Raw genomic sequence first — 22,812 nt, 5'->3', positions numbered from 1 at the left:
GCAAAGACATCCGGTGCCCGCAGACAGCCGGAGCACATGATTCATGCTGGGTCCTGATGTTGGACACGCACCGATCGTATACTAATGACCTATCCAGTGGATAGGTCATCAGTTGTCCGATAGCGGAAAACCCCTTTAAAGTAAATGAAGTACCATTATTAAGGTGGTCATTTCTTAAAGCCTATGTACACTTTGAAAGGCAAATTATTATTATTTTTTTTAATAAAAAGTTATCCGTGTGATTGGTGTAACTTTACAAATACTTTTTATTAAAAATTTGTTTTACTTTTTCAGATATAGCTGCTCTGTATTCTCTATACAGAGCAGCTGTATCTAGCGCTATTCACTGAATCAGTCAGTCCCGCGGACCTGACCGGTTCACTGACAGCGGGTCTTTTATGTCTCTGACAACCAGGATTCTCCTGTAAACTATCACGTCTAAGGCCTCATGCACACGACCGTATTTTTTCCCACCCGTAAATACTGGCGTAAATACGGGTCCGGTGTCACACGTATTCGACCCGTTTTGCACCAGTATTTACGAACCCGTGCCCGTAAATATGGGTCCGGTGTCACCCGTATTCCACCCGCATTTACGGGCACGTTTTTGGCGGCAAAATAGCACTGCACTAACCGGCAGCCCCTTCTCTCTATCAGTGCAGGATAGAGAGAAGGGACAGCCCTTTCTGTAATAAAAGTTAAGGAAATTCATACTTACCAGGCCGTTGTCTTGGTGACGCGTCCCTCTCTTCACATCCAGCCCGACATCCCTGGATGACGCGGCAGTCCATGTGACCGCTGCAGCCTGTGATTGACCTGTGATTGGCTGCAGCGGTCACATGGCCTGAAACCGTCATCCAGGACGTCGGGCCGGATGTCGAGAGGGACGCGTCACCAAGGCAACGGGCGGGAGACCGGACTGGAGGAAGCAGGAAGTTCTCGGTAAGTATGAACGTCTTTTATTTAATTTTTTTACAGGTTTATACTGATCGGTAGTCACTGTCCAGGGTGCTGAAAGAGTTACTGCCGATCAGTTAACTCTTTCAGCTCTCTGGACAGTGACTATTTACTGACGTCGCTTAGCAACGCTGCCGTAATGACGGGTGCACACATGTAGCCACCCGTCATTACGAGAGCTCCATAGACTTCTATGGACTGTCCGTGCCGTTATTACGGCCTGAAATAGGACATGGACATGTTCTATCTTTTTCAACGGCACGGGCACCTTCCCGTGAGAAAACGTCGCCAATAGAAGTCTGAGCCCGTTATTACGGGTCGTGATTACGACCCGTAATAACAGGAGTTTTTACGGTCGTGTGCATGAGGCCTTAGTTATGAACTTAGTAGAAAAAGGAAGAGCAGCACATTTAAATACAAAATAAGTGTAGTTGTGTGTGCAACAAGCCTTAGGACCTCAGACTCCAGTCCCACATATATATTTCCAAACGAATAGGCAGCACTACACGGCATGCTTGAGAGAGGCACATGTGGGCTGAAATGTTGCACTGACCTATGGGTGAATAAATCCTTTTTCACTGAATTGAAGTCCTGTGTAGTGCTGCCTATTAGTTTGGAAAATAGTTATGAACTTAGATGTGATCGTTTACAGGTGGATCGTGTGCTGTCACTGAACCAGTCAGGTCTGTGGGACTAGCGGATTTAGTGAATAGCGCCAGATTTAGCTGCACTGTATAAGGAATACAGAGCCGCCGTATCTGAAAAAGAAACAAATTTTTAATAAAGTATTTGTAAAGTTGCACCAAATACACTGATACACCTTTTTATCAAAAATATAAATAAATAAATAATGTGCCTTTTCAAAAGTTTATATGGCCTTTAAACCTGACCTGGCCTGAACATCAGTATCCACGTAGTGGAGTGTGATTGAGGAGAAGCAGCTGGTTAGAAAGGCAGCGCCATTATATGATGACGGGAAATAGTTCAAGTGGCAAACCACATCTAGATAGTTTCAGAGCAGTGTCTTTTAACCGCACAGAGCGATGATATGAATATCCTGGCAAACTGATTTTGCAAGATAGGAGAATCAAACACACCTACAAACTAGATCTCTCTATTGCACGTTTTTTTAAATATTGCATATAGGATTATATGACGATTGCTAACCGTTTTTATATCTCTGACTATAGGGACATTTTACATAATTTTAGTTTTGGTTGGGAGACTGGAGTTCCTCCCGGTTTTGTGTAAACAGAATTGATTAATTTGCAATGTGTTTACTGCAGCACTGAAATGAAATTCTTAGGACTGCACGGTCTCCAGTCAGTGTGTCCGGGTTTAGAAATGTATACAAGCATTAAATTCTCTGTATGCGGTCTTCATCCAAATATATGTGTGTGCGCGTGTATATATAATATATATATGTATGTGTATATAGATATATATAGATAGATAATGTATTTTTCAATTTGTTTTCTGTAGGTCATGACTGCTGTGAGCAGGTAAAAGTGCTGCTGTTCATTTCTAAGAAAGGTCTGTCTGCCGCCATAGTTGCAGAGGAGAACTTTGAGTTTATCAAAGACGAAGCATATGAATCTGCTCAATTTTTAGCATCCAGCGTTGGCAACCAGCAAGCTCTTCTATTTGCAAAGTTCTTCTTGAATAATTCAAGATCATCTCCTCGGGATGCCGTCGTACTGGATAAGAAGATCACATTGGCTTTTCGACATTTACGGTTACCCAGTGGATGGAACATTTTGGGAGAATCCCCAAATATAACAGGTAATGATCATTGGAAGGTGTTTAGTCCTAATAAAAAGGTGCCACAGAATATATCCGTGCTCTATAAATAGCAGATGATAAATCCGTCTGTTCCACTAAACTTGATGTTGCCTGTTTTGAAGTCCTTTAATAAGAGAGACCGACTAGAGGAAGTTTTATAAAAGACTATTGAGTGATCAACAAAAAGAAGGGCTGATGTTTGAAGTTACATGTCCAAAGCCTGAGGCTGCAGGGCTTTTTATAAGTTTTAGATCTAAACACAGAGGCTTAAAGTGAATTTGTCACATGAATTTGCTGCCCTATTTAAGAGCAGCAAATTATTAGAAAAGTTTTTTTCTATCTTGGCCCAAGTGGCATAGGAAAAAATGGTGCAGTTTGGCTAATAGAGCCTAAAAAAAAGAATACAGTGGACTTTGTTCACTGTGTTCATGATGGGGAGCTCTCCTCCCGCCAACAACTAACAGCAGCTGTCCTTTAGTTGAGGAGGGCAGATTCAGCGTGCCCCTAATGAATACTGCGGACTCGTAACTATGCACGAAGGCATCATTTCAATGATCTGATGGTACTGGGGCACGCGGTGATCACTGAGGAATAACCAACATCCAGCAGCTGATCTGATGGTGCTGGGGTAAGTAGTGATCACCAATACAAATAGCCACTGACTGAAGTATTAAACCGCACCGGTGACCACATCATAATGAAGGACGTGTAATTGATTGCGAAAGATTGAGCTTGACGGACCGGTGTCTTTTTTTTAAATTGTTTTCAACCTATGTAATGCACAGACCAGAATACTCGTCCAGAACAAGAACTACTCCGTAGTACCTCTAGCTCTTTAATTTTCAACCTTTGGCTCTCCAGCTGTTGCAAAACTACAACGTTCAGCCACAGACTGTCAGGGCATGCAAGAAGTTCTAGTTTAGTAACAGATGGAGAGCCACTGCTCTGGATAATTGAGGAAGGTCCATATCCGAGCCTTTTTGCTGCTTCCTCATGTCCTTTAGTCATGTGCTCGTCTTTACAAACAGATAAGACCTTTTATATTGCATAAATGCATTTTTGCAGGTGCAATTTTTTCTGTGGATTGTTTTTGAGTCATGGGATGTAATCAGAATCTGCGTGGGTTTTCTATGCCTCTGCACATTTGTGAAGGATATTTAAAGCTCTCTGACACGGCCTCTGCATTTAGAGGGGGAAATAATTAATTATCTTTATAATGATTCCAGTATCTTGTACTGAGCACAAATCCAGTGGGTGGTTTCTGTCACCAGACGCTTTAAACACTTTTGTCAGTTTACACCAGTTCAGCTGTCTAAACAGCCCAGGCTCCCATTTCCCGACTCTCCTTGAACTTCGCATCTGTGAGGCTGCTGTACATCACAACAATGCAAGACAGCCAAGGACACTTAAAACAAGCAAATCAGCAGCGCCCGGGAGCCTTTATTTATAGTACTTGTAGATCTCCCACTAGGAGCAAAGTAGACACAACCTTGTATGTGTATTGTAGATGCATCGCATTGGTGCAGGTGTTTGCATCTATTTTCATCCACACCTAAGCGGATAATGTCGCGTACTGCTGCAAACAACCTGGACTAAGTATGGTGAAAAAATGGACTATAGTCCCTTATTGGGCTATAAATATTCTTTAATAGTGTTTGCTTATCATGTATGTTGAGCTTTAAAAGGAAGGTATCAACAAAATGACTTATTTAAATCAGGTTTTTATTATAAATATATATTTTGTTTTGGTGTGGTGTTTGTTTTTTTTAAATGACTATCCAGTCTTAAAAGTATTCTAGTTTTCCCACTGGCCACGTTAGGTCACAATAAGCTGATGTTTTCTGTAGCTCACCTGTCATCTTTGCTATATAGAGCAGAGTCATCTCACTGTCACTAGAATGTGGGTAAGTAAATTACGCCTGCAAACAGATTTCCATTAATTTCAATTGGAAATACTGTGTAGTTCATACGATGCATATTTTTACACTGCTGAATTAAAAAACACTTGGTAAATATCAAGTGACATGTCACTTCTTGAAGTGTTTTACCAGCTTATTTTGCCATTTCCCATTGACACTTCAAAAAACTGCTTAAATAATTGGCTGAACATATTCCAACAGCGCGTGGCGAGCGATGCACGGCTTGAGTCCAAGTATATTTATATATTTATGCTTCCATTGGCTCCCTCAGCCTCTAGCTGCTAATTGATCATTTTCTCCCTATAGGGACTAAAGTATCAATCAGAGGCCGAAGGGAGGAGGGTATTTGGAGAGTGGCTATATCAATATACTTGGACTCAAGCCGTGCATCGCTAACTGCGTTGCAAGTATAAGGTCTAATTTCTGAGACTAAACTTTACCTATTAAGTGATTACAAGCTAAAATCTGCATGTCTGTCACTTCTTTATGCTGCCCTCAGACTGTGCCGCATAAATGTGTCAGATCCGCTTTCAGATGACACTTTTTACAGCATGCAGGCGTTTTAAGCTCCGTGCATACATTGCACTAAAAAAGAATGCTGGGAGATTCACCATCTGAATCGGCAGAATTGTCAACTTAGGTTCAGTAAATGATAAGTTGCTTATATATTTATGTAGGTTAATTGCGTATGGACACTGTAAAATGTTGTTTGAAGGCGGACATCTGCTTTCAACAATGGCACATTTATCTGTATACATATTTTTGTATTAAGCCCACCATTCCTGACCAGATCAATTAAGGAATAGGTACACGTCTGGTTTCCATAAAAAAATCATATGACACTTTGGACATGGAAAATGAAGAAAAAAAAAAAAGTAGTAAAATAAAGGTGCACGAAGCTTCAATCTGCAATCTCCCATCATTAATTTTCAGACCCGCTGATAAGCAGTTTGAAACTAGGTATTGGTTTTAGGCTTTTCTCCTGCGGACGTGTCCTTCCCAGTAATACATGCTGCATGTGAGTCTTGCGAATCCAGGATGCTGCTGCCCTCGCTAGCTCTTATGTACTTCTTCAGTCTCTGTGTAATCGCCTCTCCCCTATTGAAATACACACTGATGCTACCTGTGTGTGATCACTTCACCCTCTCCTGCTTATTCAGCCATGTATACAATTCTTCTTCCAACTTCACTGTGATACAGTACAGCTTGCTTTGCTGTGTACTACCTCCTCTTCTCCCCTCCCTGCTGGCACGTCTAACACTAAATAAGATGAAGTTTAGCCCGGTGCCAACAGCAGGAGATGTGTTCTGTCAGAAGCAGCAGCACAGCCAGCAATGTAAATGATATCTGTGAGGAAAACTAACGTGGAGTTTCTATGGGTGGAAATGCATGGAGAGAAAAAGAATAAGTAAAAACTTAGGAGTTTGCTATAATTCACCAAATATAACAGAATTCACAGAAAATTGACTTCGAAAGCAAATAGATGATGTGGCAAATCATAATGTCCGTTATTATGGGGACGTCAACTACCCAGATATAAACAGAAACCTGTGGATCTAATAAAGGAAACCGTTTTTTTTCCAGGGACGTGATGTCTGTTCATTTTCCCGTCGCTTATGTGAAGGAACTATGGGAGTAAGTGACAGCACAGCGTGATCTTGCGAGATCACGCTGTGCTGTGGATTAAGCTGGACATGAATCAAGAAAAATGTATGACGCTGATTGGTCAGCGTCATACACTTCTTTTTACTACGCCCACTTGGTCAAGAGTAAACGCCCACTTGGGCATTAAGAACAAATTTGCATAACACTTAAAATGCTCATAACTTTGTCAAAAATAAGTTTTTAAAAAAAACAAACACAATACTTATCTACATTAAAGTGCCCATTAGATTAAAAAAAACTAATGTATCTATATATGCCAGTCATGGAGGCCTTTTTTAGGCCCTTTGCTGCCGTATTTAACCATCGTTGATGGGAGGACAAAGGTAGCCCCACTTCCCTTTTGTTTTGATCTCTTAGATTCCGTGGTCACTATTGACCATGGTATCTAAGGAGTTAAGCAGCCAGACATTTGCAGCGCTGTTCCTTAACTCCACTGCGCCATGCGCCTGCCGTTAAGTGTCGTTTTCCTTGGATCTTGACTTGCTGAAATCATTGGCTGTCTTTTTATAAAAGCCCCTATGTAGAGTGGTGTCATGGTGTTAACCTCTAGATTCTTTATAAAGAATTATAGTTTTTGTCCTGTTCACTCTTTCTTACTAAAATGAAAAATTACAAGAATCCAACAGTATCCCAATCTCACTCTGGCACTAAAGTGCAGAGTGCATGTGAGGAGGAGGAGGAGGAGGAGGAGGGTCTTTTATTGCTCGCTGTAGGAGTCGGAATCCCGCTACAGGAGAAGTGCGTGACTACACTATCCATATATGGACACAGCGAAGTCACTCACTTCTGCAGCGGAATCCCCGACTCTATGGCCGGGGATGCCGCTACAGGAGAAGTGCGTGACTACACTGTCCATATATGGACACAGTGAAGTCACGCACTTCTGCAGCGGAATCCCCGACTCTATGGCCGGGGATGCCGCTAAAGGAGAAGTGCGTGACTACACTGTCCATATATGGACACAGCGAAGTCACGCACTTCTGCAGCGAAATCCCCGACCTGTGGCAGGGAATTTCTCTTCAGGAGAAGTCAGTGACTACACTGTCCATATATGGACATTGAAGTCAGTGACTTCTCCTGGAAGGGGGGGGGGGGGGCTGTGTGGCATCACCTACAGGGGACTTGGTGGCATCACCTACAGGGGACTTGGTGGCATCACCTACAGGGGACTTGGTGGCATCACCTACAGGGGGCAGGGTGGGTGGCATCACCTACGGGGCAGGGTGGGTGGCATCACCTACGGGGGCAGGGTGGGTGGCATCACCTACAGGGGCAGGGTGGGTGGCATCACCTACAGGGGGCAGGGTGGCATCGCCTACAGGGGGCAGGGTGGCATCGCCTACAGGGGGCTTGGTGGCATCACCTACAGGGGGCTTGGTGGCATCACCTACAGGGGGCTTGGTGGCATCACCTACAGGGGACTTGGTGGCATCACCTACAGGGGGCTTGGTGGCATTACTTACAGGGAGCTGGGTGGCATCGCCTGCAGGGGGCTGTGTGGCATCGCCTGCAGGGGGCTGTGTGGCATCGCCTGCAGGGGGCTGTGTGGCATCGCCTGCAGGGGGCTGGGTGGCATCGCCTACAGGGGGCTAGGTGGCATTACCTACCAGGGGGGCTGTAGCATTATCTAGAAAGGGCTGTGTGGGGCAACAAATTTAAATGAAATTCATCCGATTTTAAAACGGACAGGGAAAAAAACGGATGCAAATCGGGTCCAAATCGGCCGGTAAAAACGGCAACTCGGCCCGGAACGGAATCGCAACGGATGCAAACCAGATGCAAACCGGCCGGGAAAATCGGCCAAAAACGGCCGATTTTCCCGGCCGACACTCGGACCCTGTCGTGTGAATGAGTCCTTAAAGTGCAATTCTAGATTTCCCTTGCAGCATGTTATCCCCTGGGCAAGGACCAAAGATGGAAACCACTTCACACTATTTTTAGTGGTCAATTCTCCCACATTGGTAATCATGGAAAAGCAGTTATTTTAGCCACCGATTCTAGAGACTGAATCCAGGGCATCTGCTATAGTACCCAATATAATTTACCAAGATATGTAAAGCAAAAAATACAACTACAATAGACAGAGTAAAATTGCTCTGGCTGACAATGGCGCAAACTGGAAAAAATTTCTGCCATAAATATACTGAAAAAAATATTGCGTTTGGAGTGAACACCATAGTTCTGAATCCCCTCCGCCACTTTTTCTAACACCTCTGAATTTATTAACGTTTTGCGATTCTTTTTTTCTTACCATGTGCACGTTTCCTTTGTTTCATGGTATATCACACTCTTTAAAATTAGACCAGTATATCCCAATAGAGGCCTGCTAGTCATTTCCTAGTAACGCAGAACTTTTGTGTTAGTAGGTTCGCAATTCTCGTTCATTCAACAAGACGTCACTAGAAAGAACATTTTCTCCCTTATGACTGTAGATACAGATATAGCAAAACTTACAAGCTGTTGAGACCCTTCTATAAACTGTGGATGTGGAATGTGTCTCATGACTCAGTATATCCAGCCAGCTGCTAAATGGGGAACAGTTACAGCACTGGCTCCTGTTCAAAATACACAGGTGAGCCAAAAGGAAGGAAAGTCCTGAAATGTATTTCTATCTTTGTTGTCCTAGTCTCCCATCTTGGCGGTGTTCTCCGTGACTCCTTGTCATAGTCATAGGATAAAATGTGGTTTAAAGAAGTTGTTTAAGACTCACGTGAGACGGAATTGGTGCCGAAAGTTTTCACCGGAAATCCACAGCGGCAAAACCAGTCAAAATCGTGTGAATTTGCTTGCGGGTTTCACATTTGCAAAAAAAAAGTATACTCCCCTTACCATTCACCTGGCGCACCTGTGTTGACTCTCTTCCCTGGTGTCGCACCAGACTCTGTTCAGCCAGATCCAATGATGTGCCGACAAATGTGACTACTGCAGTCGGGTATTGGCTGCAGCGGTCCCTTGTTGAGACGACACGTCACCTCAGGAGACCGGTTAACAGAAACCGCTGAGGGTACCAGGGAAGTGTCGTCACGGGAGCACCAGGGATTGGTAAATTGAGTAAACTTTTTTTTTTTTTTTTTTCTGCACCTTCAGATTTTGCTGCAGATCCGCAGTTATTCCACAGTAAAATCTGCAACACTAGGATTCAATCGGGAGGATCCACCACAGTATTTGACATGCTGTGGATTTAAAAATCCTTTTCACAGGTCGTTTTCACCTTGGAAAATTTCTTCAGCATGTGGATAAGATTTGTTTCCACTTTCCTGCAGCTGTATGGCCACTTTTTAAGAATCCTTACCATATACCTTGTACGTTGTATGAGATTCCTATGGCTGGCGGAGTACAATAACGGAGTGTGAACAGCGCCTTAATCAGTAATCAAAGTTGTTCTATACATATATGAAATAGTGTGCTCAGTGGTAATAACTGATATGATGAGGAGTAAAGCAGAGAGGGGGCAGGAGCCTTGTGTCCTTGGTTGCAGCTGTATACAGAGACGTGTTTGGTGTCGTTACTTCTCATGTGAATAGCTGCAGCACACTAGAGAAACACTCTGACTTGCAAGTAGCTCTTGACAGACTTTATTATAATTGAGCAAGTACAGGATTGATCACATCTATAGACAGAGCAGTGGAAACACAAACAAGATGGTGCCCGCCTTCGCAGGACACGTGAAGATGTGCCTAACCAGTATATCACTAAGTGCTCCACCCTCATTTTAAAGATTTTCAGACGGTTTTTGAGCCACTTGCGATTTTCGCTGCGATTTTTACGGCCGTTTTTTGAGCTGTTTTTCTATAGTCAATGAAAAAACGTCCCAAGAAGTGACCTGCACTTCTTTTTCGCGGCCATTTTTTAACAACGGCCGCGTAAAAAACGGCTCGTCGGAACAGAATGCCGTTTTTCCCATTTGAAATCAATGGGCAGATGTTTGGAGGCGTTCTGCTTCCGATTTTTCGGGCGTTTACAGCCAGAAAAACGGCTGAAAATAAGCCGTGTGAACATACCCTAAGTCCTCATGCGACGACTGCAGTACTATGCATGCGGGCGAGTACTGAAAAAAAACAAAGTAGCTGAAAAAACCTGCATCGTATTTAGTGCATGCAATGCATTTTCAAATCCGCAGCTTGTCAATTTTGTAGTAGATTTTTACCCTTAGCGATCCATTGGTTAAAATCTGGTAGGGGGGCGGAGCTTGCCGAGCATGGTGATGGACGTGTAATCCCGGCGCTCCTCACTACATCCACCGATTTCCTCAGGTTACTGCCCGCTTATTCGGCTAAAATTGTGAAGACCGGTCAGGACAAGACTAAGGATCCTACAGGTACCACCAGATCCCATAAACAGTCGTCCGACATGGACAAATACTTTGGCAAAAAGCTGCCGTCTGTGGAGGGCAGATCTAAGATGGCGCCGGCGGCCTCTCACTGTGAGCAGGGAGAGGACTCAGACAGCTCATGTGCGCCTTCAGACTCGGCTGGGGATGCGGACTCTGTGCCGATATCCAGGGCTTACCTGAAGAAAACACTGCTCCAGGCACTCATGCCTGTGATGAAAGATTTATTGGACATCAAATCCGACATGCATCACATTGGCCATAGGGTAATGGCGTTGGAGGAAGCTCACATTACCACTTCTAAATATGGCGCTTCTGTTCACCAGGAGTTCTCTGCTCACCACATGCATCTGAATAACCTATATCTCCACATGGAAGATCAAGAAAATCGTAGTAGACGGAGGAATGTCCGCCTACGAGGAATTCCCGAATCGATTGACCATGATGCCTTACCTGATGTGGTGGATACTATTTTTCGCTCATTAGTGGGTTCTCAGCTAGCTTTGGCTATTACGGTAGAAAGGGTGCATCGAGCCCTTCGCCCCAGGCCTTGGTCTGGTGAACCACCGCGTGACGTCATATGTGGGATTCTTAGCTATGTTCACACGGCGGCCATTTTAAGAGCTGCAAGAGATGCTCCGGAAGTAGTGTATGAAGGGACTAAGATCTTACTCTTCCAAGACCTGGCTGCGAGCACATTGGCCAAACGCCGTATTCTGAAGCCGGTTACAGAGGCTCTTCGGGCTAAGAAATTACCTGTTCGTTGGCTTTACCCCTTTGACCTTGCTACGATGAAAGATGGCCGGCAGATCACCATCCGCCCGCGTGGAGAGCTGGATACCGCATGAAATAAACTGGGGATAGAGCCTATGGAGATTCCGTCCTGGATGCCAGTGTCGTTGGATCTAGAATCGCCTTCTGTGCAGGAATGGTGGCACCCTACTCTTGAGCCTAAGTCTCCGAGAGGCAAGAAGACGCGTATGGCAGAGGACACTTGAATGATGTCTTAGAGTGATATATATTTTTCAGTTTCTTCACAGATTGTTGTGGTCGTTTGTACATGTTGGGGCATTTTCTTTTCTTTCATGTAAACCCAATACGTTGTTGCACATTCACCTTGATAGGTGAGAGGAAGGTTTGATACTGTTTTACTGAGGGGTTGGAAGAGATTGTTATATCGTAGGTTGGTGAATAATTTTTATTGTGTGTGTCAGACGCTGTAGTTGACAGATGCTTATGTTACTACTTATACCCCCTGCATGTATATTTCTTCCAACTCTCTAGTATATTCCTGAGGTGACTCAGTTTAGTATTAGTATTTGGATCAGTATTCGGTTTATGTCCTACGAGTTATGAAGAATTGGTGCGATGTTTTGTACAAAATGGCAATTTTCTTCTCCCCACTCCTCTGGCAGGGGATTTGTTGGATGCTTAGTTGCATCACGATAGCACCTCCTATTTCCGGGATGATATGGAGGTTTCCTTTTGATACCATTCCTTATTGTTTTGTTGTTTGTTTTATTGTCAATTTTGTCTTATCTCCCTGGTGGCGGCTCTTAGCAAACGTACTAGCGGTCTGGTTGGTTCTACATGTAAAATATCATGGGTAGATTACGTATTTGTTCCTTCAATGTGAAGGGGTTGAATTCTCCCCAAAAGAGGTCTCGTATTTTTAATTCCTTAAGGTTTAATACTCCTGATATATTAATGATGCAAGAAACCCACTTCCGTCCTACACATATCCCAAACTTGTCTACACAACCATATACGCAATGGTTCCATAGCACTTATTCCTCTAAATCGAGGGGGGTTTCTATTGCTATTCACAAAGATATTCCATTTTGAGTGGAAGCTTCTTTGCTAGATCCTATGGGAAGATATGTCTTCTTGAAGGGACACATCTCCAACATAAAGTTTACGATAGCAGCTGTATATGCACCTAATGTTGGAGGACTGACGTGGTTGCGTAAAACTCTTTGCTCTCTTAAAACGTTTAGTGAAGGGTATCTTGTTTTTGGGGGAGACCTTAAAGGGGTATTCTGGAACTAAAAAATTACATTTATTTAAATAAAACAATGAAAAAGATATAACTTTCCAATGTACTTACGTTTCATCAGATGGCTGTAGCGTCGTATATCCTCCTCCGTCGCCGTCCCCTTAGCAATGCAAAATCTGCACTTCCTGTGCAGACCCGTCCATTTGGTCTTCTGCCTTGCTTCCGGTTTCCGGCTTTCACACTGTACGGTTACGTCAAAAATGACGTAACCGTACCACGTGCTTCTTTATTGAATTAGAGCATGCGTGGTGAACACACTCCACCGCGCATGCTCTGGGAAATTATGTGGCTGCGTCTTCAGCGGCCGTGTATATTACACTGCGCATGCGCAAGGTTGAAGGTGTGTAGCGGTGTGTATACGAAGTTGCAGGAATAACGGCCGTTTCGGCCGTCTTCCCGACAGGTGCAGGAGCTGTGACAGCTGCTGTCTCGTACAGCAGCTGCCGCAGCTCCTACAGCGGGGACCGATCGCTGTGTCCCCGCTGTCTAACCCCTTAAAAGCCGCGTTCTATAGAGATCGCGGGTTTTTAGGGGTTAAGTTACCATCGCCGGCCTGCTACACGATAGCGGCCGGCGATGGTTACTATGGCAACCGGACACCAAACAAAGGCGTCCGGCTATGCCATCGACGGAAGCCTAGTGGGTCCTGACAAAGTCAGGACCCACTATGCTTGCTGTCAGTGAATAGCTGACAGTTCTAATACACTGCACTACGGATGTAGTGCAGTGTATTAGAATAGCGATCAGGGCCTCCTGCCCTCAAGTCCCCTAGTGGGACAAAGTAATAAAGTAAAAAAAAAAGTTAAAAAAGATGTGTAAAAATAAGAAATTAAAAGTTAAAAAAATCCCCCTTTTTTTCCCTTATCAGTCCTTTTTTATTAATAAAAATATATAAATAAACGATACATAATTGGTATCGCCGCGTCCGTAACGGCCTGAACTACAAAATTATTTCGTTATTTATCCCGCGCGGTGAACGCCGTAAAAGAAAATAATAATATACCGTACCAAAATCACAATTGTTTGGTCACTTCACCTCCCAAAAAATTTATTAAAAATAGATCAAAAAGTTGCATTTACCGAAAAATGGTCCTGATCGAAACTACAGTTCGTTACGCAAAAAATAAGTCCTCGCACGGCTTTATTGATGGAAAAATTATAAAGTTCTGGCTCTTAGAATAAGGTAACAAAAAGTGAATGATTTTTTACAAAACGTATTTTATTGTGCAAACGCCATAAGACATAAAAAAACTATAAACATCTGGTGTCACCGTAAGGCCGAGTTTACACGAGCGTGTGCGTTTTGTGCAAGCAAAAAGCGCGGCGTTTTGCGTGCGCAAAAAGCACTTAACAGCTCCGTGTGTCAGCCCTTTATGATGCGCGGCTGCGTGCTTTTCGCGCAGCCGCCATCATTATGACACTCCGTTTGGATGTTTGTAAACAGAAAAGAACGTGGTGCTTTTCTGTTTTCATTCATCCTTTACAGTGCTGTTGCGTGAATCACGCGCGTCCCACGAAATTGCTTCCGTGCGACATGCGTGGTTTTCACACACCCATTGACTTCAATGGGTGCCTGATGCGCGAACAGCGCACAAATATAGGACGTCGTGCGTTTCACGCAGCGGACATACGCTGCGTGAAAATCACGTACCTGTCTGCACGGCCCCATAGAGTAACATAGGTCCCTGCGACGCGCGTTGCAAAAACGTATAATACGCTCGTGTAAATGAGCCCTAATCGTATCGCCCCATAGAATAAAGTGAATATGTCATTTATAGCGCACGGTGAACGCTGTAACAAAAATAGAATTAAAAAACAATAGAATTGCTGTTTTTTAGTCACCGCGCCACTTAAAAATAGAATAAAAACTGATCAAAAAGCTGCATGCACCCCAAGAAAACTACAATGTATTCCTCAAGTGGTCTAGTTTCCAAAATGGGATCACCTTTTGGGGGTTTCCACTATTTTGGTACCACAAGACCTATTCAAACCGGACATGGTGCCTAATAAAAAGGCGGCCTCAAAATCCACTAGGTGCTCCTTTGCTTCTGAGGCCGGTGCTTCAGTCCATTACCGCACTAGGGCCACATGTGGGATATTTCTACTGCAGAATCTGGACAATAAGTATTGAGTTGCGTTTCTCTGGTAAAACATTTTGTGCATAAACTTTCTAAATGCTGTTGTGAATACTTTGAGGGGTCTAGTTTCTAAAATGTCGTGTTTCATAGGGGTGTCTAATATATAGGCCCCTCAAAGCCACTTCAGAACTGAACTGGAAGCCCAAAAAAAATAATTAGGCAATACTTCGCTTCTATACGAACTAGTTAGCGATTCACAGTGTGATGAAGTAAGGGGAAGCAGCGCTTATACGAGCGGTGCACCCCCTTCAAACAGCCGATGACTTTTCAGTTCACAGGTAGCAGAGTTACATGATGGGGAATTTGTTTTCCTGTTGTGTAACTCTGCTACCTGTCAATGGAAAAATCAGCTGCCAGAGTGAAAAATGTTTCCACACAGAGGAGTACCGCAAAGAAACACCTGGGAATCAGACATGATGGACTAACATTTTTCCCTGTGGTGGATGACTTTTCAGTTGACAGGTAGCAGAGTTACATGAAGGGGAATTATTTTTCATCGATGGCTAGTTAGGAGCGCTGCTTCCCTTTAGTTTTTTCTTGCTCACTGTGAATCTCCGACACAGGATGCAGCGGCGATCCACAGGTATTGCTCCTTTTATCCCAATTCACATGTTAGAATTCAATTTTCTTTATTTTATTTATATATATATATATATATATATATATATATATATATATATATAAAATACAGTATTTAAAACTAAGACTGTATAAACAGTTAATATACATTTAGAAAACTTATAATTATAAAGACCAAACTTTACGTATCATCATATAGGGTCAGTGTTGTTTAAAAACGCAGATATCCAGTGATTTCAGCTTGTGCTAGCAGTAATAGAATGAGAGCACCAAAATGAAGACTGAGATTGCAGAAGTTAGTAGAGCTGGGTGTAGTAGGCGGAGCAAGTGCACTGCTGCATGCACATTGCATGCTGGGACTAGAGCAGTGCATGCAGGGAGGAGAAACACAGGAAGAGAAGAGGAATGAACTTACTGAGCAAAACAAACCTCTCCAGGTAAACAATAGGGAGTAATGTTACTAAAACCATTTATTATCAAGAAAAAGCTAGACAGAGTGCACTAATATATTAATAGAGGAACATTGCATTGATTTAAAAAAAAAAAATAAAGTATTGGAAAACCCCTTTAATGTATCTCTGGACCTCACTTTGGATTCTACCTCTTCTAGTACGAGGTTATCCATATCTGCTATGCGTCGCCTTAAACTTCTTTTGTCACAATTAGGGATAGTAGATGCCTGGCGTGTTAAGAATCCGTCCTTAAAAGATTTTACTTTTTATTCTTCCCCACATGAGACTTATCATAGAATTGATATATTGATATATTGACATATATATTCATTCCTATGGTCCTTGTTCCCTCATTACTTCAAGCTGACATAGGAAGTATTACGGTCTCGGACCATGCTCCGATCTCGCTTTCCTTAGAACTGTTTAATTTGCCTCGAAGGGAATGGACCTGGAGATTGAACGATACCATTATTGCAAATAAGGAGCATAGTCAGGCACTTGCCCTAAAACTAGAAGAATTCTTTGGCTTTAATGATACTCCGCAAATCTCTAGACCCATTCTCTGGGAGACGCAAAAAGCTTTCATGAGAGGAGAACTTATTGCCTTGTCCTCACGGGTTAAAAAACAACGGAATGCCCAAATCCTAGACTTGCTTCACAAGATAACCCAAATGGAATTATCACATAAAAATTCTAGCTTGGCTGAGGACTATAGGGAACTGTGTCAGTTACGACAGAAACTTAAGGACCATATGAATATCAAAGCGGCTAAAGCTTTTTTGGCTGCTCGAAGTCACATATACCTTCATGGAGACAAGGGCTCTAAATTGATGACCCGTCTGATCCGACAAAAACAGTCTAAAACATTTATAGAGACCAAAAAGGATGACAAAGGGGCAAGGGTGACTACCACCCCGCTTATAGCAAAGGCCTTTCAATCCTTTTATTCTTCCCTATACAATTTGGGTAGCTCGGTGGGAAATTCTGGGTTGACGCCTCAGGAGAAGACTGGTAAAATAGGACGTTTTTTAGATACCATTAAGTTTCCTGGCCTTTCTGAGTTGGATTGTGGAGTGCTCCTGGCGCCTATCAAAGAGGAAGTTGAGAAAGTATTGCATTCAATACCATCTGGGAAGAGCCCGGGGCCGGATGGTCTCCCTATTTCGTTCTATAAAAAATTTAGTCCGCAATTGATACCGAAGTTTGTGGAAGTATGCAATTCTCTGATGAAGGGGGCTGCGCTACCTAAGCAAGCATTGGAAGCTTTTATAACTATTCTCCCTAAAGAGGGGAAGGATCTAGAGTGCTGTGGGAGTTATAGGCCTATCTCGCTCTTGAATTTTGATGTGAAGTGGTGGGCTAAAATTCTGTCTCTCCGCATTCAACCACTATTACCGAAACTCATAAATGAAGAACAGGTGGGATTTGTGAAGGAACGGGAAGGTAGGCACAATGTGAGTAGGGTATTGTATGCTATTTGTCAAATAAGGCGCCGGGGGCACTCTATGGTCCTCATTGGTACTGATGCAGAGAAGGCGTTTGATAGGGTCTGTTGGGAGTACATGAGAGCTACCTTACTTAAGTTTAATTTTCCGCCTGTGTTTATTGATGCCATATTTTCTCTGTATACCTCCCCGTCTGCTAGAATTCAAGTGAACGGTTCTTTGTCAGACTACTTTTCTATTACAAATGGTACCTGTCAAGGTTGCCCCTTGTCCCCGTCTCTGTTTTGTATGTTGATGGAGACATTACTTGCGAAATTGCGACAGACCGATGATATTGAAGGGCTACGGATGGGGAACTATACTCATAAATTGGCAGCCTTTGCAGATGATTTGCTATTGATGGTTACGAATCCACTTGTAGCCTTCCCAAAAAATAATAGATGTCTTTAAGGAAAAAGTCTGAGGCCTTGGGTGTTAATGTACCGGTTGGTCAGCTCTTGGTTCTGAAATCTATGTCACCCTTTAAATGGCCCTCGCATGCTATTAAATATTTGGGGATAATGATTTCAGCTGATGTGTCCCAGCTTTTCACACTTAATTTTAAACCCCTTCTCTCCAAAATTCATAGATTTATCTCCCAATTGAACATACCTTATGTCTCTTGGATAGGACGGAAAAATTTACTTGCGACTTATGTGCTCCCACAGATCCTATACATGATGCAGAGTCTGCCTATTGAACTTCCTAATAGTTTTTTCAATAGTTTTAAGAGTCTTTTTATTAAGTTCTTGTGGAAGGGGAAACATTCCCGGTTGGCTTATCGGCTCCTTACGTTTAAAAAAGCACAAGGAGGGATGGCATTGCCTGATTTAAAGACATATTACGAGGCGGTCCAATTGTCTCGCTGGTCACAATTAGCTAATATGTCTTTAGGGGGCTCTTCATCTGGACATGGAAAGAGCGCTCCTCTCGGAGGACTTGGCTCACTTGTTGTGGGTGAAACTACCGTTACCTCCGCCAAAGGTTTTAATTAGTGTATTGACTAGGGGAATGCTTAAAGAGGCTCTGTCACCAGATTTTGCAACCCCTATCTGCTATTGCAGCAGATAGGCGCTGCAATGTAGATTACAGTAACGTTTTTATTTTTAAAAAACGAGCATTTTTGGCCAAGTTATGACCATTTTTGTAGTTATGCAAATGAGGCTTGCAAAAGTCCAAGTGGGTGTGTTTAAAAGTAAAAGTCCAAGTGGGCGTGTATTATGTGCGTACATCGGGGCGTTTTTAATACTTTTACTAGCTGGGCGCTCTGAAGAGAAGTAACATCCTCTTCTCTTCAGAACGCCCAGCTTCTGGCAGATCACGCTGTGACGTCACTCACAGGTCCTGCATCGTGTCAGACGAGCGAGGACACATCGGCACCAGAGGCTACAGTTGATTCTGCAGCAGCATCAGCGTTTGCAGGTAAGTCGATCTTACCTGCAAACGCTGATGCTGCTGCAGAATCAACTGTAGCCTCTGGTGCCGATGTGGCCGTCACGATGCAGGACCTGTGAGTGACGTCACAGATCTGCACTGTCAGAAGCTGGGCGTTCTGAAGAGAAGAGGATGTTACTTCTCTTCACAGCGCCCAGCTAGTAAAAGTATTAAAAACGCCCCGATGTACGCACATAATACACGCCCACTTGGACTTTTACTTTTAAACACACCCACTTGGACTTTTGCAAGCCTCATTTGCATAACTACAAAAATGGTCATAACTTTGCCAAAAATGCTCGTTTTTTAAAAATAAAAACGTTACTGTAATCTACATTGCAGCGCCTATCTGCTGCAATAGCAGATAGGGGTTGCAAAATCTGGTGACAGAGCCTCTTTAAGGTTTGTCAGAGATCGGGCGCTCTGGCCATGTCTAGTGGAAATCTCTCTTCATTGGCTCCGCTGGCGGTACTGCCACATTTTGTAAATAAAGCGCAAAATGTTAGTTCTTCAATGTGGCAGACACTTAGAACTTATAAAGTAGCTGAGATAATAGATTTGGCAGCCTTATCTGATTTGGATGCTCTTAGGGCACGACTCCGGGGAAATGCTCCGAACCCTTCTCTTCATAAGGTTAAGGTCTCCTTTCTACATCAATTTAATTTTAACTCCGTATGACGTAAATTTCTGTCAGCCAATCCAGTCTCGTATCCTGACCCCACGTGGCTTGAAAATTATTCTCTTTTACCCAGTACCCCAGCTAGGCCTCTGTCCAAGATACATTCTGGTCTCCTCCTACAACGGGCTCCATCTAAACCATACTTCATTAGAGAATGGGAAGTTGAGCTAGGCTTTACTTTTTCGCAAACAGAGATTGATCTGATATTATCTCATTCTCATGGGTTCTCTAGATGTGTGAGGTACCAGGAAAATTGGTACAAATTAGTGACAAGATGGTATAGGTCACCCGCTTATCTTTATAAAATACATCTAGTTAGCACAAACGTTTGTTGGAGATGTGGCCTTGAGACAGGGACGCTTTCGCATATATGGTGGTTTTGCTCTAAAATTAAGAATTTCTGGAGGGAGGTGGAAATAGCTATAGGCAAGATTACAGGGAATACTATTCGGTTGACCCCGGAGTTGGTTTTGCTGTGGCTACCGGTGAAAGATATTTTGCGCCCCTCGAAAAAGAACTTGATTACTTTCATGGTGTCCACGGCAAAACTTTTAATTCCTTTATATTGGAGGAAAACAGACCCCCCTACGATAGAGGTCTGGTGGTCTAAAATGCATCAACTGTATAGACTTGAGGAGTTGGTTGGCTGGAACACTTTCACAAGGGACAGCTTTCTTAAAGAGGCTCTGTCACCAGATTTTGCAACCCCTATCTGCTATTGCAGCAGATAGGCGCTGCAATGTAGATTACAGTAACGTTTTTATTTTTAAAAAACGAGCATTTTTGGCCAAGTTATGACCATTTTCGTATTTATGCAAATGAGGCTTGCAAAAGTCCAAGTGGGCGTGTATTATGTGCGTACATCGGGCGTTTTTACTACTTTTACTAGCTGGGCGTTCTGACGAGAAGTATCATCCACTTCTCTTCAGAACGCCCAGCTTCTGGCAGTGCAGACACAGCCGTGTTCTCGAGAGATCACGCTGTGTCGTCACTCACAGGTCCTGCATCGCGTCGGACGAGCGAGGACAATCGGCACCAGAGGCTACAGTTGATTCTGCAGCAGCATCAGCGTTTGCAGGTAAGTCGATGTAGCTACTTACCTGCAAATGCCAGAAGCTGGGTGTTCTGAAGAGAAGTGGATGATACTTCTCGTCAGAACGCCCAGCTATTAAAAGTAGTAAAAACGCCCGATGTACGCACATAATACACGCCCACTTGGACTTTTGCAAGCCTCATTTGCATAAATACAAAAATGGTCATAACTTGGCCAAAAATGCTCGTTTTTTTAAAAATAAAAACGTTACTGTAATCTACATTGCAGCACCTATCTGCTGCAATAGCAGATAGGGGTTGCAAAATCTGGTGACAGAGCCTCTTTAAGATATGGCAACTTTGGAAACAATATTTAGAACAATTGTCCAGTGACGGGAATAGGGGGATAGGAATCTCTCACTGAGGGAATAGCTAGGGGTAGGCATATTTCAAGAAACCCTTTCTAGATTAAGCAAAATAGTAGTTAAGGGATCGATGTATGAATAATTTATATTTCATGGTATTTTATTTATTTTTTCTTTTGATGGACGTGATCAGGGACGTTGCAAGGTGCCGATACTCAATACTTTCCCGCCACCAGGGAGACTGTGTCTTTTGTACTGTATTTACCCTTATGTGTTATTATTATTTCCTTTTCTTTCCTTTGTGTTCTTTCACTACTGAAGTAGGTTATTGATATTTGATCTTCGATTGGTGGTTTTCATTTATCTGGTTATAATACAGTGGAGGGGGACCTCTGGGTCCATTCTCTGTCTTGCATGTCTATGAATTTTCTCCACACGTTATTTCATGCTAATATGTCGGGATTTATCCCATTCGCTCTTAGACGAATTTTCTAAAGATGTTTGATTTATGTAAACCTACTGCATTGTAAGATTATTATTGCGATGGATGTGAGTTTTGTCTTTCTTTGTATGTTAAAACCTTTAATAAAAGAGAATTTATTTAAAAAAAAAAAAAAAAAAAAAATCTGGTACAATGCATTTACACTAGTTTGTTTTTCTGACTGCTTTTTGTCAAGAAAGAAAAAAGTTGCAGTTTTTGCCACAACTTCGAAAATCAAGGCAAAAAAAGTGCAAAAAATCACTCCTGTAAATACGGCCATAATAGCCAATTCGTATCACAAACTAGGATGTCGCTGACACGTCCTTTTAATATCTCATTCCCCTTTTGACAGCTTGCAATTCACATAGATGTGCTCTTTTGGTACCTCCATGTAAATGGAATGGTGCATTTTTATGTGGATGACGTTCCTTAGAATACGTTCTAGTTTTTCATCAGAGGAAAGGCTTTTCTCTAATAGGATCCACTTTTGTTTTTTTGGCAGAATTATAAATGGTCCCTCATATGGGCCATTAACTATTATATTTACATGTAACCTAAGTTGTACATGTTCATGTATAAAATGACTGATATTGACGTATTTGTGTTCATTTTTAGATGGCCCTGGGCAGGAGACATTAATGCACTTTGCTGCAAGGCTTGGCCTCTGTGCATTGTCGAAGTTTCTTTTGGAACAACCAGGAGGGAGAACATCACTGGCTATTGCGGATAGCGGAGGAGCTACGCCTGTAACCCTGGCTTTGGAGCGTGGCTTCCTGAAGTTACACCACCTGTTAACAGAGTATGTAATAATTTTTTATAACGGTTTCACTTTATATACATTATACATTTATATAATTGCCTTGGATATTTTTTGTGCACTAAATAAGAGCCGTGAGTAAATATGCATATGTTTACTTCATTCATTTACTCACAAATCCTCTGAAACTTCTAGTATTTAACCTCTTAAGGACACAGCCTGTTTTCGCCAAATGGACCAGGCCATTTTTCTCAAATCTGACAAGTCACTTTATGTAGTAATAACTTTGGAAATTTTTTCAAGCGATCCTGAGAATTTTCTCGTGACGCATTGAACTTTAAGTTAGGGCCGGTTCACATCAGTATTGGCTTTCCGTTGAGTTGACTGCGCTATTGATTCCGTCGAAAAAACTGAAACCTGCCGGAAGGGTGACAAACGGAAACAGTTAGCAATGTTTCCGTCACCATTGATATCAATGGGGATGCAAACGGAAGCTAGGGTTTCCGTTTGACTTACCGTTGAGTGGGTTCACCCAACGGAAACCTCCGACAAAACCCCTCAATGGAAAGCCAACGCTGATGTGAACAGGCCCTTAATGGTAAAATTTGGTCGATACATTGTGTTTATTAGTGAAAAACACCAACATTTTTAGAAAATTTGACAAAAAAATTAGCATTTTTCTAAATTTGAATGTATGTGTTT

At 42.8% G+C, this 22,812-nt stretch overlaps 1 protein-coding gene across 6 annotated transcripts in view; it reads left to right on the top strand.

Annotated features, from left to right (window-relative positions):
- AKAP13 (A-kinase anchoring protein 13) overlaps positions 1–22,812 on the top strand; it is a 246,255-nt gene that overhangs the window by 74,582 nt on the left and 148,861 nt on the right. For all 6 annotated transcript variants that reach the window (XM_075858212.1, XM_075858211.1, XM_075858213.1 and 3 more), the window contains 2 exons: positions 2,440–2,739; positions 21,969–22,152. In XM_075858212.1, the coding sequence (XP_075714327.1) occupies positions 2,440–2,739; positions 21,969–22,152 (484 nt within the window). The remainder of the gene's footprint in view (positions 1–2,439; positions 2,740–21,968; positions 22,153–22,812) is intronic.

This window comes from Rhinoderma darwinii, chromosome 3 (assembly GCF_050947455.1).
Source record: "Rhinoderma darwinii isolate aRhiDar2 chromosome 3, aRhiDar2.hap1, whole genome shotgun sequence".
NCBI classification, from domain to species: Eukaryota; Metazoa; Chordata; class Amphibia; order Anura; family Rhinodermatidae; genus Rhinoderma; species Rhinoderma darwinii.
This window is presented reverse-complemented; position numbering and strand designations above follow the sequence as displayed.